This window comes from Lissotriton helveticus, chromosome 7, assembly GCF_964261635.1.
Source record: "Lissotriton helveticus chromosome 7, aLisHel1.1, whole genome shotgun sequence".
Lineage (NCBI taxonomy): Eukaryota > Metazoa > Chordata > Amphibia > Caudata > Salamandridae > Lissotriton > Lissotriton helveticus.
Window position 1 is genome coordinate 1,738,760,515 of NC_136068.1, and position 16,946 is coordinate 1,738,777,460.

General features: G+C 46.3%; 1 protein-coding gene across 2 annotated transcripts in view; it reads left to right on the plus strand.

Moving 5' to 3' along the window:
- The window catches only part of ETFB (electron transfer flavoprotein subunit beta), a 528,490-nt gene that overhangs the window by 78,642 nt on the left and 432,902 nt on the right, over window positions 1-16,946 (plus strand). For both annotated transcript variants that reach the window (XM_078655460.1, XM_078655461.1), the window contains exon 2: window positions 3,306-3,464. In XM_078655460.1, the coding sequence (XP_078511586.1) occupies window positions 3,306-3,464 (159 nt within the window). The remainder of the gene's footprint in view (window positions 1-3,305; window positions 3,465-16,946) is intronic.

A 16,946-nucleotide genomic window follows, 5' to 3' on the forward strand; every position in this document is an offset into this window, starting at 1 on the left:
AGTTCAAGAATATGATTTTAAAAGAGTTCTAGGGTTTGCGTCAAAATAATCCACAGCTGCGTCAAGTTTAGCCCAAAGTACCTGAAGCTGTGACAATCGTTCCAAGTGCAAGCTGCAGCGGTGAAAAATAAGCGATGCGTCACTCCTGATACCCTGGGGAGGCGATGCGACAGCCCCGCTGGATGGAGCGGACGTGTTGCGACAAATCCGGTCTGTATGGGGAGGGATGCAATATCTTGTATGGATTCCGGTGCGCAGGTTCGGTAGGAAGCGTCTCGCACAGGCACGATGCGACAATCTTCGTGACGGCGCGACGATCTCAGGTGCGGCGGCGATGCGCAGCATCGATCTTCTCCTCTCGCGGCCCCTCGATGCGATGGCTCTGCGACGATGTTCGCAGCGACGTGATGCGGTCCGCAAGCAAGTGGTGCGGCGATCTCATCCACAGACGACAGGCTCTGCGACGATATTCGCAGTGACGGGAATCTTCCCGCACCAGGCCGATGCGTTCCGCAAGGGAAGGATGCGTCGGCTGTGGCAGCGGCAACAGTCCCTGCAACGATCTCGCTCTTTACAGCGGCAGGAATTTCCTCGCACTGTCAGGGATGCGCTCCGCAAGCAAGCGATGTGTGAAAATTGCAGATTGTCTATGTTTCTCCTTGTCCAGCTCCCCAAACAGCAGGCACAACCTCCAGCGGCCCCACAATTGGATCAAGCACTCTAGGAAATGCAGAACTCCTACAGCAGAGTTCAGGGGGAAACTGGGGGTGAAGTCCTTTTGTTCCTGGGACTTCTTAACAGGGAGCCAGCTCTTCTCAGGCCATTGGAGATCTCTTCAAGCTAGGGGACAAAGCATCAGGCAAAGTCCTTCCCCTTTCCTTGGCAGCAAAGCAACTGCAGGTCAACCCACAAGTACACAGCAGGTCAGTCCTTCCTCTTCAGTCTTCCAACTTTCTCCTTGGCAGAGGTTCCTTCTTGATTCCAGGATCTAATTTTCTGTAGTCTGGGTTGCCCTTCTTATACCAGTCTTTCCTTTGTTCTCTAGAGGCAGAGAGGCCTTGGCTTGGTCAGAACCAGTTCAGGTCAGTTCCTGAGCACTTTGTTTTTCTGTCTTCTCCTCTCCTTTCAGAGAGAGTGGCAGGGTTGTCAGCTGCCCAGCAGGAGGTGGAGCCAGCAATGTGGAAGGCAGACACAGCCCTATTCAGGCCCAGGTGATATCCACTCCCACCACTCAAGATGCAGATGCAGTCATTCAGCCTAGGGCTGACTCATCCACCCTCCTGGGGGCTCCACAGCCCCTGTCACTTACAAACCAGACAGTCAAATCACAAACAGGCAGAGGCACACAGAAAGGTTAGACAAGAGAACAGCCACTTTCTAAAAGTGCTGTTCTCAAACACAGGATTTAAAAACCATCCTTCCTAAAAGATGTTATTAAATTCTGAGTTCAGGGATACCAGACTTTAATTTTCTATCTTGCTCCTATGGGAAGATAAGCAGGTAAACATTATACTCCACAATCCCCATAATAGCCTATGGGCAAGATAGCCCTCTCAATAGTGAAAAACGAAAATAGCTGTAATTCACTACCACAGCATGTCACACACACCAGTACATGCTCTACCTTTCATATACACGGCACCCTGCCCAGGGGGGTACCTAGGGCCTTCTATAGGGGTGTCCAATGGGCACAGAAAGGGAAAGGTTAGGCCTGGCCAGTGTGGACACTGGCCAGGGCAGCATGGCAGTTAGCAACTGCACACAGGCACTGCGGTGGCCGACCTGAGACACCATTTTAGAGCTACTTGTGTGGGTGGCACAACCAGTGCTGCAGGCCCACTAGTAGCATGTGAATCACCGGCTCTGGCACACTCAGTTCACTTTACTAGGGACTTCCTGGTAAAACAAATATGCCAATCATGAATTACCAGTCACAATAACAATTTACACAGAGAGAATATGCACTTTAGCACTGATCAGCAGTGGTAAAATGCCCAGAGTCCTATTGCCAACAACCACGGGTCAGGAAAAGCAAGGGAGGAAGAAGTAAAACGTTTGGGGATAACCCTGTAAAAAGGACCATTTCCAACAGTGACCATACCTTATCTCTACAGGCACCTTCAGCTGGACTGCTGTTCTTCCACTGCTCAGATATCCAAACAAATTTCAAGTTCAGCCTCATCTTGAATTAACATTGTAATGCTTTCTGCTACCTTCACATAAATTGATTTACTTTTCTGCCTAGTCTTAAATAGCTCTGTGAGGCCTTTTGGAAGGTATACTATAGATGCACAGTAAATAAAAAAAACTATGTGCAGTCGAAAACTACATAGTAGGTAAATTGCATTGCGTGCTGTGTGCTTGAAGGCAAGATATGAATGAGTAGGCTTGTGTAGCACGCCCGCAACAGAATGAACTTTTGTGGATAGTCTAGTGGCTGTATGCAAAGGGCCAAAGGCTCCAAGGAAGGTGAGATGGTCTGCTTCTGATTTAAGGAGGAGGAATCTTGTTCCAAATGATAACCTGCAACCAGCCCTCAAGGGCCTACCCAAAGAGTCATCCGTAGATCTCGTCTTGTTGCCTTATGTGCCTCTACAAAACAAGGTGGGGCAATACAAAGCCCTTTTGTATTTACCTTAATGAAGATCATTTTAGATTTGAAAATGCTTTAAAAACGCTTCTTTCCATGTTAAAGCCATACTACTATTTACAATTACTTCTTTCATTGTTGTTTACTGATAGACTTTGATGCAAATATGCTGCACTCGCAGCACACATACACTGTGTTTCTAACATAAGAAAACCGCCATCCCAGTAGCAAACTTTTTGCTGCTGAGTTACCTGCACATGCATGTGTCTAAACAATCATGTATGGTTGCCCACACCCCTTTTACCTGTGTTTGAAAGGTTTTACAAACTATAAATCCACCCCTGTTTCGTAGCATCCTTACCCTTATCTCAATCTACCCCTTCAAGCATTTGGGGGGAGGGGCGGGCTTGACTCCAAAACATTTTGCTCAAAGGGTCCTTGTGTAACAGTTTGAAGACCATTGCTTTAGGGATGTCATGTGTTTCCACTGTGCATTCTTTCAGCGACCACAGGGACACTTAAAGACCCTTATTTTGAGAGACTATCGATGTGCTGCAACGGTATCCTGTGCCTTCTATGTTCCATTGCAACATCAGCAACAGGTTTCTGGCCTTTATATCTAGAGTCCTGCTGAGTCTGTCACGTGACATCTTTGAATCCTGTAATGCAGTATTCTGGTCTGTCATTAAAACAATGTTCTCTTTTTTTGCGCCAGGTTCGAGTGAAGCCAGACAAGACTGGCGTGGTCACCGATGGCGTGAAGCATTCTATGAACCCATTTTGTGAGATCGCTGTGGAAGAAGCTGTTCGAATGAAAGAGAAGAAGCTCGTCAGTGAGATCATCGCCGTAAGCTGCGGCCCACAGCAATGCCAGGTATGTTGCTGCATGCACACTGAAGAGTGAACTAACACTCTAGAAACATAATAGACATCCGATTGGAGGCTGGTGACCGCCTGTGCAGTCTTTTGATGAGCAGATGAGGACTTCCTTGACTGCTCAGCACTTTGTTGTTATTGAGCCTTACATCACAGATTTCACAAAAATAGCAAAACGTATCTCTCTTCTAGTTTTTTGTAGTGAAGATAATTCACTATATGTAACTACGGGCACTTACGGATCTAGATGGGAAGAATATTTTGGTAGCATGGATGCTCTTAATGAGCCATCCAGCATGTTAGCTGAGACTGACTGACCCCCAGTTAATTCAGACATGTCCATTTCGACTTGCAGCCGTACTGAGCCTTACCTTTTATCTATTGGTGACGTACAACACAGATTTCCTGCTGCTCCCTTTATCTCAACTTTTTAAATTGTGAAATTTTTGGCTGGTTTATCAAACTTTACATCACCTGAACAACTATTTCATATGTTTTTCAGCCGTGCAATTTATTCGTCATTCTATTAGAATATGGTCCTCCATATCATGAATTATTATAATGCCAGACTTTTAAGCTCGATTGCTATTGGCTTTTATGCAGCGATTTAATGTATGTTGTTATTCGCAGTTTTCATGTAACACTTATGGGTACACATGGGTTTTTTACGGCAATCTGCCAAAAAACATTATATGATGATGATTTTCATCCAATGGGGATGATTATGGTGGTGCAGCTCCGTGCAAGCGATCGAAGGTGACTTGTTGGCCTGGTACATGCAAACCTAGGGAGTTTGTAGTAAACATGTTTACTCGGTAATATCTGCAGCTTAAAAGAACGACACCTTAAAATATTGAAAGCTTAAATGTAGACAAACTTAAATAAGTAGTGTTTGCTTCATTCATGTAATTCCATTTGCAATTGCTTTTGGAGCTCATTATGAGATGGTAATAGGTTGAAGTGGTAGTAGAGCCCTAAGAACCCCATTTCATAAAACTTTAAGTGATGGCCGCCCTTTCGGGCATCCAATGCTGCCCTAAGCCTGTTTGTCCCATCTCTGTATTGTTGGACAGCAGCCAAGGAGAGCCAAGGGGCGTGATTCAGAAGGGCCTTTAGAGGGATTGCTGGGTCTCCATGCTTTGCTGAAAGGACCTTGATGCAGAAGAGAGGTTGGCATGATGGGACAGTGCATGGGCATATAGTGCATCACAGTAGAGTTGGTCTGCTGCGATTTCACCTGTGGGTAGTCGGGAGGAGCTCCTAGCCACAGCAGGAAGTGGCAGTCATGGAGAAGGTGAGGATAGGGACTGAGGGCCGTTAATGCAGCTGCCTGCTGGCTTGTTCAATAGTCAGGACAGGCCTAACTACAAGGGCAGTAGTAGAACTAAGAACTAGTGACAATTACATTAAAATGAGAAAAGAAGCATAGACCGACAATAGGTCTTCCCTTAATAAAGATAGGGCCAAGCTATTAGTTTTGCCATTGCTTGTTTGTAAAGCACTGCAACAAAAAAGTAAAGGAAAAAGACATTTCAGGCTTATGGTATCGCACAACTGTTCGCTGATTTGAATAATTTCCCTTTTTATAAGCTATGTAGTTTATTTTTCATCGACTTTTCACTCGAAACAACACATTTTAAAAAGAATAAAGAGATGTCAGAATTTGAAAGAGTTTGCATACCAAGGCCTCATTTACTTTCTACAAGACTCAGAACTAAAAATGCCAAATGCTAGACTTAATTGGTGTACAACAGGAGCCCAAGGAGATTTATGGGCCTCCAGGAAAAGAGACACACCTTTAGTCATGCTAAGTACACCTTTTGCCTCAAAAGCCATCTATGAATGTGTATCAGCCTGCCTCTCTCCTGGCGCTATAAATGTTACCTGCGTGTGCCAAGAATGTTTTTTTAACAAGTATTTTTTATTAAACTTAATTTAATTTAATTGTGGGTTTATATAGCGCTAGGAATCGACTCCCGGAGGAGTATCTCCACGCTTCGACCGCTGGGGAACCCGTCCTGGCTCACCCTGAGAGATGGTCCCTGATGGGTATCTCTAAGGTGCGACCAAGCATCCCCGGCGGTCTGGGGGGGCTGTTGTGAAGATGAGGCAAGCTGATGCCCAGAGTTGCCGAGTGTGGTTTCTGACTAGAGTAGGCACCGAGGCGAGAATTATCGAGTCCGCTGACCCTGGTCCACGACCCTGCCGCGTCGGGAATCGAACCCTGGTCCCGGGCCGTTCTCTGCTTACGGATCTGCCGCCTCTATCCAGTGAGCCACACTTCCCCACTTATGTCAACAAAATATAACATAAATTGTGACTGGTCCAGAATTACATAATATTTTCAGGAGCATCTTCTCAACTGACCATGTGTCAAAATAAGATGACAAAAGGGGGGGGGGAGATAGGGATTGGAACTGGGGAACCAGGGCACTGTTGGAAGTGAAACCTTAACGATCAGAGCACATGGTGCTAATAAGGCTGAACCTCTCGGACAAGAACAAAGGGCTGCCCACGGAGGGAGGTTTGGGGGATGGGCGACGGTGCGAGGGCCGTATCGGTAGGGCCCATGCAGGGAAGAGAAGAGCCAAATACTGGAGATATGTGCCCCATGGCTCACTGGGGTAGGGCGCCATCTTGTGTAAGAGAGAGAAAGCGGCCAAGGAGGGTATCCCACGCAGGAAGTGGGGTTTTTACGGATATGCTGAATCTCCTCAAAGCGCAGTGCCACGCCTCGGCCCTGCTCCATTGCTGCTCATCATCGTGCTATGATGCCGGGAGGCTGGGGAGATCGCTATTTAAGGGTGATTGCATGCTTAGCGAGAAGTGAGGCTAAACTTCCGTCACCTCGTGGTGTGCGGCGTGGACTGTCTGCCAATACGGAGAGTGCGGGACTGGACCATACAATGTGCTGGAGGTCTGCTGAGAACTCCTGGCAGCGCAGGCATCCTAGATGTGGTCTGGGGCTTGGGGGGGGGGGGGGCTGTGAGGTATGCTGACTGGTGTATGTTGAATTGTGTGCTCTGAAACTGGGCATTGTGGGGGTCCTTGTGCGGGGATGCAAGTGCTCTGTCCCATCCAGAGCTGTGGAGGCAGGACCTGTATCTGTGTCTCGTTGGTCTCCGAGGGAGACCAGTGGAGTCCTGTGTGATCCCTCTTGGTCCTATGAAGCTGTGTGATAAGTCGGCGTCCCATCCCCACGGTGGGTAAAGTCTGGATAACGGAGTGTGTGGGAGGCGCGGCGTCTATTATGGACCATTGAGTGCGGAGGGCGTGCCTTATCCGACGATCCTGTAGGAATGGACTCCTGGGGAGAGTGAAGTCATCGAGCAAGAGGGCGAAGGTTAGAAGCTGACCATCTGCGAACATGGCGCCTGCAGTAGTAAGGGAGCAATTATGCCAGGTGTCGTTACGTTTTCGTATCAAGAATGTGTTTTAATGTAAAATGTGGAATGCAGGAACTAAGCCAAGCCATCTCAAAGCCTCCTCTTTAGCCAGGCCCTGGCGAAAATATAAATTTTTCTGTTACAGATGAGTAGTGAGATGAAGGGAGCAAAATTCTCTGAGCATAGAGGGTGGGAATGTGATGGCGAAAGGCACACAGGGCGGCGAGAGCAAGAAAACATGTGCACTTCCACAGAGTGTTCAAAGAAAAAGCAAAAAGGATGTGAATGTGACTCTACTCTCTCCATGACAAAGCAGGTCAACGCCGTCTCATCCTCCTGCTTCAACACCCTCCGCATGCTCCGCAAGATCTACAGGTGGATCCCAACCAAAACAAGAAGAACGGTCACCCAGGCCCTCGTCAGCAGGAGGCTGAACTACGGAAACGCCCTCTACGCAGGAGCCTCGGCCAAACTCCTGAAACGACTACGACGGATTCAGAACGCCTCTGCACGCCTGATCCTCGACACCCCCCATAGCAGCCATATCACACCCCAACTGAGAGACCTGCACTGGCTCCCCGTCAAGAGGCTCACCTTCAAGCTCTTCACCCACGCACACAAGGCACTCCACAACACCGGACCAGCATACCTCAACAGACTCACCTTTTACACCCCTAATCGCCAGCTCCGCCGACCTCGCCACCGTCCCCCGCATCCGAAGAGCGGACTCAGGCAGCAGATCGTTCTCCCACCTCGCCGCCAAAACTTGGAACACCCTCCCCATCCTCCTACGGCAGACCCAGGACCTGCTTACCTACAGAAGACTACTGATGACCTGGTTATTCGAGCAGTAGCAGCACTCCCCCCCCCTCTTCCCCCAGCGCCTTGAGACCACCACGGATGAGTTGTGCGCTTTACAAGTGTTCTGATTGATTGATTGATTGATTGAGTGGAAGAATACAACTTAACCAAGCAAAAGGATGATAAATAAGGTTTGCTTCAAGGAAGGGAAAAAACTCAAAAAGAGAAGGGAAAACCATCAGGTAAATAGTGAGCAAATGTCGGGGTTGAAAAAGCGAACAAATTGTAAGCAGCAGCTGGCAGGAAACCACAGGGACCACCAGAGGTCTTACTACAGACTTACGGCTGAAACAAGAAGTACAATATACTATGGAAAATAATTGTTTCCCCTCTGTTTTCTAATAAACATTTACATTTTCCAAGCTTTATTCGACGTTTGTCATAAAAGCATCAATCCCTACCCCATACAATAAATACTATAGCTAAAAACTTTTTTTAAAAAAAACATATTAAACAATGACAGTCGAATACTTTATACACATAAAAATTGTGCTCAGTTCATAAAAAGCAGTTAAAATAATATGTACATATTTCAGATATAAGAACAATTGGAACAAGGCGGCCATACTTCATTATGTTATATTTAACAATAGTGAGCGGGAACGGATTACCCAGGCCCAAGCAAGGAATTTTGCCGCCGCAATCGCTAATAGTGTAGAGCAGTCAGATTTTAATATTCTAAGTGCGGTCGATTGACTACGAGTACCCATATTTAAACAAACTGGCTTTAGCCATTTGCGCCTTGGACTGGCATATAAAGGGCAACAAAACAATAAATGGGAGGTGTGCTCTATTTGGTCCTTACAATGATGACAGTATTCATCCCGTGAAGGGTGCCAGTGTTTCTTAAAAGCATTCACTGGAAGTGTTCCAACACGAAATTGAAAGTATAGTTTCCTGTCATGCGGACGTTCGATTATGTCCCAGTAATCTTCACACAATGGGAACATCTTAATGTCCAAGAAGCGAGATGACAAATTGGGTAAGGAACCTATTTGATACATTGTTGAGTACACCATCTCCCAATACATTTCTTTCAGTTTTGTTTTCGATGGGAAACAAGCCACATCCCTGTTACTCCACAGATGTTCCAACTTTAACTTTACAAGAGTGTCCCGCAGTTTTCTAATAAAACAATGATGGATAGACAATTACAGCATTATTTGCAAGATATTTTTGTTTCGACGTTGTACTACACTGAGTTTGCTGCCCAGACATATTCGAATCCACCAGCCTAGTGAAGGGTGCTCTCTGGCTTCAAGCCAGGTGTTTTGGGCTTCTCCCTACGTCCTGCCTGCTGGCATCCTCCCATGAAGGCCCGCCCTTCGCAACAGTAACACCTCTTGCATTTACACAGAGCCGCATAGTAGGCATCCCTGCACAATCCAAGCATATCCGACCTGGAAACCCACCCTAGACCTGCAGGAACACAGACCCCGTTCACCTCAGACATCACAGGGTAAACCCCACCGCCCAGGTAGACCCGTTGATCACGTTTGTGCCGCCGCTCTGCTCACTGTATGTGTGGTTGGAAAGATTACACTGATATTCACCACTAGCGCACTGCACATTACTATCTGAAATATATCTTGGCACATACAGATAGTTTTAATGCGGAGAGCTGTAGAGTTGTTGTGGGCCACAGCCTTCTTCCTTTCACTAAGTGGGTCGCTTATTTTTTCCGTCTTGTCCCGCTGTTTCCTCATTAATTTGTAATTGTTCGTTTCATTGTTTCATCGAATTAATTGTGATGCTCTTTTATTCGTGCCTTCATCATGCAGCCGTGCCTTCGGGCTGTTCGAGTAATGATGTTTCCCTAACACCTTGGGAGGGGTAGGCACACGGTTCATGGATATTTTCTTGCAGACAGCTGAACTTTCTCCCCGTGAGCAGGCCAAAGGTTAATTAAAATAAGGAATTCATTGAAAGGAGCAGGCTAGAAAATAGCTTTATAAGGCTTAGGAAAGTAAAATGACCGATACATTAACACATTGCTGCTTCATCAGGAGTTCTCTAAATAATGGTGATAAAGCCTGTGTCTATATATAAATTTTTTTTTTTTTTTTTTTAAATGGCAAAATATACTGTTTAGTAAGATACAGATCCGATCCCCAAACCGCTTGCGCCACTAATTTGTTTTCTCAACAGTCACAGGCGGCACACCTTCCTGCTCAAGAAACAACTACCAAAAAGCATTGGTAAAGCCAGTAGTTTGACAGTCGCAGTGACAAAAGCAATACAAATGCCTGCTGCAGTGCATCCCAATTAAACAAGATTGCTTTGTGTATGCAATGCATGGATGAGCCGAAGAATAAATGTGTGATAGCAGTGTGTGCTTGTTAGATGTAAAACGGTGGTTCCCAACCTGTGGTCCCAGGGCTCCTGGGGTCTGCAAAGCCTCCTCTGGGGGTTCGCGACTACTTAGAAAATTAAGTAATAATAACAGATTAAAAAGTGTATATAAAAAAATAAAGAAGCTAAATGTACAAGTGAAAAATTTAAAACATACTATAAATGTGAATGAAATTAGAGACTAAAAATTAAATTAGTATCCTCGGATTGATTCGTGGAGCAGTGCAGGTGCATCAAACAGAATATAGTATAGACTGAGTGACCTCATTTTTCTATTAAAATTATTTTAAAAATATTTCTGTGTTTGTGAATCAAATAAAATGTGTCATTTGTGTATTTGCTTGAGGACTGCTTTTTTCTTTATTTTTTGTGTATTGTTTTGCAGTTCAAATCCTCAACAATGCTTAGGCCAGGGTACATGGCTTCCAGTAATGACTCAGTGGGGGGGGGGGGGGGGGTCCCTGGATTCCAATAAGGGTTCAGTGGGGGTCCCACTCCCTTGCTACCAGTAATCACTAAGTGGGGGTCCACAGATGTCAAAAAGTTGAGAACCACAGATGTAAAACACTTCCTCATACATTCCAGTGGATCCATGTGATGTACACTTTATGGCGTTGGAAAATCCACTTTCTTGGTGGTGATTACCTCTTTTGTGATTGATGAACTTTAAGTCTCTTACACAAAGAACCTCCTACATCTGAAAAACTGTATCTGGGAAAGGGCTTGTGACAGCCTTACTGCCAGCAGCTAAGAGGGAAAAACAGAATTGTCGCTAAAATAGGATGGCGGGCAGATCGTCACCGCCTGTATGGCGGTGGCAATCCGCCCGCCATTCTCCACCGCCCGCCTAAAATTTCCCCCGGCATATTACGATGATTTTGGGGACCCGGGCGGACTTTCCGGTTTTCTGCTGATAGGCAATCTGCCCGATTGCCTACTCGGCGGAAAAGGGCAGCAATATGGTGGCGGTGCTGATCCATATTAGGACGATGGCGGTCAATTGCCTTTCCGTGGCGAAGACTCTGCCATGGAAAGGCATGCGGTCTTTTATTTGGGGGCCCGTTGCGGGCCCCCAGGCGCGGTGGGTAGCTGCACTTGGAGGGTACCCCCGACATTTGCATGCACAAGGTCGCAGGCACTGCGCGGTGCCTGTCATGTTGTGCATCCAAATGCACCACATGCAGTTTTTACATTGTGGTGGGCGCTGCTTGCAGCGCCGCCGCAATGTAAAATATGCGTGATGCGCCTGCCAGTGTGGCGGGCGCATCGTAATCGGCACAGCGGGACTGCCACACCCCTGGCGGGCGGCCCTGCATCCCTTTACGGTTGCGGGCGGACTTTGTCCACCCGCCATCGTAATTGTGCCCTAAGTTGGGAGTCTTATGTCTTCTAAAACAAGAGGAGTTCGATCTCCTCAAGACTTTATGTTCATTCTCCCAGAACTGGGGAAACACCAGTGGCCTTTCAAAGTCGTTGTCGTAGATGAAATACAATGATGAGGACCAGTCCCCATGCATTTTGCAGGCATTACCATTAGGGCTCCCGATTTTATGGTATTTATTTTTTTAACATTTCCGTCTGTATTTATCCATGTTTATTTTTTGACCATTTTATTGGTATTCATCGATATTTATTTTGCGTTTGAGAATAAATAGTCATAACATGGTAGATTTCCACATTTATTTAACTGATAAACATGCATCCATACTTTGCTGCCTGTCTCGTTTCAGCAAACTAAGCAGCTAAACCTTACACCCACAGGTAAATACCAGTATTATAATACAAATATATGCTAACACATGCCTGTATTCAGGGAAATTTGAACCTGTTTTTTAACTTCCCATTCTCTTTATCTGCTCAGAAAGCTAGAAATCACGAAAGACCGCATGGAAAGTCACCCCCACAAGAAGCATAATTTTCCGTATGTTTCTACTTTTAAAATTAAATACACACAGGAAGCATATTGTTTTCTGTCTCTATTTATCTGTAAAAACAGAAGACTGGAAGCCTTCATTACCATGGACCTCTGTATCAGATAAGATGCTTTTTAGCCATAAAGCTCTATGCAGCCTGTTTGCGTTGCCAGGCATTGCTTAAATCTTCTTCTTCTATGCCCTTCAGGACATCTAGAATGTTAACTGTGTATGAAATGTGGGGCGTCTGTATGGGTAGTTGGAAGAGGATGCTAAGCTGGAAACCTCCAGCTCAAGGTGGGGTATCTAGAGATATGCTTATCATCTGTAATTTACTATTTATAAAGAAGCCTCCTACATGAACACTGGAGTTCGTCATTATATACCTTTTATAAGCATATACAGTCTTCCTCCTACACACCTTTAGGAGTTTTGAAATCAGATTTCCAACCACTTGGGGTAAACCGAGAGCATGAATGCAGTGGTATGAAAAGTTGCCTTCTTGGTGTATCTGGTATCGTTCGATATTGATCACTTTTCCTCATTCACCTAACCATTGATCACTTCCACTAGCACATGCTGCACTGTAAGCTTTCAAGTCGGAAAATACATTGGAGCTGACGAGCAGAGGGATATTTGCACATAAAGGGCTCTGAAATTGTTGCACAGATGCAGTATTAGTTTTGGAGAATTGTTTTTGTAGCCCATGGAACTGCTACAGATAATTCCTAAGCCACCATGATGGAGGGGAGAGCAAGGACTAAGAGTACTAGAATCACAATGAACGTATTTTCAGATATAGGAACTTCCTTGCAAAGACCTTGCTGTCACACAATGCTGAAGTAACAAAAAAGCTTTACGAGGCCACTGAAGATCAAGGTTTTTGATGAAACCAATCTTGAGATGTTGAGGTGAATATAGAGCAGCTGTTCTCCTCTTTTTGACTTTTGCGGACTCCCAACTGAATCACAACTGGAAGCTTGGATCCCCAGCCAAAGCAATTTCCAAGGTTTGAACCTTAAACAAAATGCACAAAAATACAGAAGCAAGCATACATCAAACAAATTCCAAACTAGAAAATATTTTTTTTAATCCACAACAAAAAAATACACATTTTAATGGGAGGTTGGAACTTTTGGTTTTATTTCTCAAAGACAAAGTGATGTACTGCGTTCTAGCATGTCACTCTAGTTTGCTTCTACTACATCCTTCATTTTTGTCGGTGCATGCTCGTGCTTTAACTGAAGCAAACAGTCAGTTATTACTGCTGTTTGGTGAGCTTGCGCTATCATGCTTAGGATACCACCTTAATTTCTTGTGTCCAAGTTTGAACTCCTTCACATTTACAGGGTTTAACATTTTCAGTTTCCAACTGTGTTTTTAATCTACTAATAATTAGCAAATAGTCGCTAAGTGGGCCTCAGGTTAAGTATTACCCAATATGGAGGCACTTAACTCATGCCCGTGAGTAGATCTCATAGGTGGCATGGTCTTCATATATCAGAGAGAAAAAAAGTCTAATTCCAACCTGCTTATAGCACTTAGTTGGGCAAGAAATTACCAGCCAGTTCTGGCTTTTACAAGGCGTTTACTGAATCTCCTAAAAATTAGAGCAGCCTTCCTCACCCAGCTCTAAATCGGGCCCCAAGATTCCAGACAAAAAGTAAGAGAGTGACAATTTATTTGTAGGAACCAAAAAACAAACGAACAATGACAGTCTCAAGAATATGCTTCTGTTGGAATAAAGTAAAGTTAATTGCTCTACTGGCCAGCAGGGCATCTGAGGGTTTCACACAAAATAGGGCCATTTGACGTTGATCAAACTGTCTCCGAGGGATGGTTGGGGACAGAATCTGTATGTGCTACTTGCTTTTCACATTGCAACTGGCATGGGGAGGCTCAACCTCACAGAAACCAGGTTGGGTATCCAGACCTCTTAAGCCTTTCACAGGGTAGGCTAACTTTGAAGTTTTATAGGGAGGAGACCAGGTAGCTGTTGCAGTTACGGGTGGGACTTAAGCTCTCAAAAAAGATTTTTCAACAAACCACTTGAATATGCCATCTTGAAAAATCCCCAAATACTGTGCCGTGCAGGAAGGTTGGGTAGGGGTGAATTGATGGTATCACCGAAGGATTGTTTAGAGGTGCCTACTCTCTGGAATTTTCCACCCTCGCTTAAAAACCCCTGCACAAGAGACACATTTGAAAACATTCTGGATCTGGGGGATGTGATAACAAAGAAATGCTGAGCTGGAAGAGGGAAAACCCCAGACTGTTATGTGGATTTGTGAAGCACACTATCATCTGCGAGGGAATTCTGGCGCTGAGCAGGTGTGTATGCCTAGCCCTGCCTTTTGAAGTTCTTTATTTATTTTCTCGATTAATTAAAATAATTGCACATCATCACCGGGTAATGAATACAGATATCAAACAAGGACTGGAAAAGCGAAGCATACCATAAAATAAGTGCCTTAAATATCAAAATTTAACACCACAGACTCTTATACAGGGAAAACTAATTGATTCTCCACGTACTATGTTGCACCTTAATAAAAGGACTCTCACATGGTGGCTTGTGGACCCAACATACATCCTTATCTTTGCATTTCATATCTAAAAGTAATCAAATCCTTTCAGCATGCCAATTTAGACTCTATATACATATATATATATATATATATATATATATATATATATATATATATATATATATATATAGTATAAATGTACACACACACACACACCCTCCCCCACCCCCCACCCCCGCTTAAGCGGATGAATGTCCAGACTTACTGACTCATATGGTGTCTTCCATTAAAATGCATATGCTACTAACCTCCACCCCCTTATAAAACAGAGACCAGACTGAACAAATACCATGAGCGGCTATCATTTGAAGTTAGTGGGCACCCCATCTGGGCAAAAGCAGCTGCCTAAGAAAAATCAAATGAAAAGAACTAGTGCTATTTAGCCGCTGCCTTCAGCATGAATACTACAACCTACATGTATTTTATGAATGTTCTGACCAATTGGCCTGAATCCCCTTTTAAACTCTCCTCCACCACATCTCTACAGGTTCTAATATTTAGCTTTCTAAAGATTGGAACCAGGCAGTAGTGTCTTGGACCCGTAAATGTAGTGCATATGCAAATAATGTGCTGGAGAGTTTCCAGTGCTGCTCCATACTGCCTGCATAGGGTTTCTTGAGTACCCGTCAGCCAACCATATTTGTATGTTTTTTGTGTAATCCACCTCAGATGAAAACGAAGGAGTTGGATTTTTGTAGCCTGATGAAATTAATACGAAAAATAAGATGGCAACAATAAGAGCTGGTTTAGGTCAGCTGATGGTATGACTTAAGCTCTTGCACGGATTGCCTCTAGGTCAGGGGTACTCATAGTTCGGCCCGCTGGCGGCCCGGCAAGCCTTCCCTGGCAGCCTGCGGACCTTGCAGACATCGTACACGAATTGTAATTTTGTTTTTTTTTAAAGAGTGTCTGCAACCAGAGCGTGACTCAGAGACTCTGCTGCTATGTGGGGGCCGGCCGATTCCCGCCATAGTCCGAGTTGAGCTGCAGGGGCGCTAAGAGATGAACAAAGCCTCATTAACATGACAATGGTCTTTTAAAGACCTGTGAAGTGCTTGGGTCCAGCTGAGGGTGTGTGCCCCCAGAAGCTGTCTCAGCCCCGGCACACACACAAGCAGGGTGAGGTGACAGAGGGAGGTAGAGCGAGGGAGACAGAGGGAGGGAGGGAGGGGAAGGGAGGGGGAGGGAAGGAGAGCGAGGGGTAGGGAGGGGGAGAGGGAGAGGGAGGGAGGGAAAGGGAGGGAGAGGGAGCGAGGGCAAGGGAGGCAGACAGAGGGAGGCAGACAGAGGGAGGCAGACAGAGGGAGGGAGACAGTGGGAGGGAAAGGGAGGGAGAGGGAGACAGAGGAGGGAGAGGGAGAAGATGGAGGGAAAGGGAGGGAGGGAAAGGGAGGGGGAGGGAGGGAGGGAAAGGGAGGGTGAGGGAGGGAGAGCGAGGGAGGGAAAGGGAGGCAGACAGAGGGAGGGAGGGAAAGGGAGGGAGAGGGAGACAGAGGGAGGGAGAGGGAGAAGGAGTGATGGAAAGGGAGGGAGACAGGAAGGGAGACAGAGGGAGGGGAGGGAGAGGGAGAAGGAGGGAGGGAAAGGGAGGGAGAGCGAGGAAGGGAGGGAAAGGAAGGCAGACAGAGGGAGGAAAAGGGAGGAAAAGGGAGGGAGAGGGAGGGAAAGAGAGGGAAAGAGATGGAGAGAGGGAGAGGGAGAGGGAGAGGGAGGGAGAGGGAGGGAGAGGGAGGGAGGGGGAGAGGGAGACAGGGAGGGGGAGAGGGAGACAGGGAGGGAGGGAGCGGGAGGTAAAGGGAGGGAGAGTGAGGGAGACAGAGTGAGGGAGACCTTAGGGAGAGGGAGACCTCAGAGAGAGGGAGACCTCAGAGAGAGGGAGAACTCAGAGTGAGGGGGAGGGAAGGAGAGAGAGGTAGTCCTCAGAGTGAGGGGGAGGGAAGGCGAGAGAGGGAGTCCTCAGAGTGAGGGGGAGGGAAGGAGAAATAGGGAGTCCTCAGAGGGAGAGGGAAGGTGAAAGAGGGAGACAGGGGGAAGGAGGGAGAGGGAAGGAGAGCGAGGGAGACAGGGAAGGAAGGAGAGAGAGGGAGACGGAGATAAGTCAGAGTGAGTGAGACTGAGGAAGAGTGGGAGTGAGACAGTCAGAGTGAGTGAGACAGAGGGAGAGAGGGAGTGAGAGAGTCAGAGTGAGTGAGACAGAGGGAGAGAGGGAGTGAGAGAGTCAGAGTGAGTGAGACAGAGGGAGACAGAGAGAGAGAGAGGGAGGGACAGAGAGGGAGGGAGAGGGAGACAGAGAGAGAGAGAGAGAGAGAGAGAGAGAGAGAGAGAGAGAGAGCTGTGTGTATGCCGGGTCTGGTGGCTCAGTGGACGAAGGCGTCCGCTG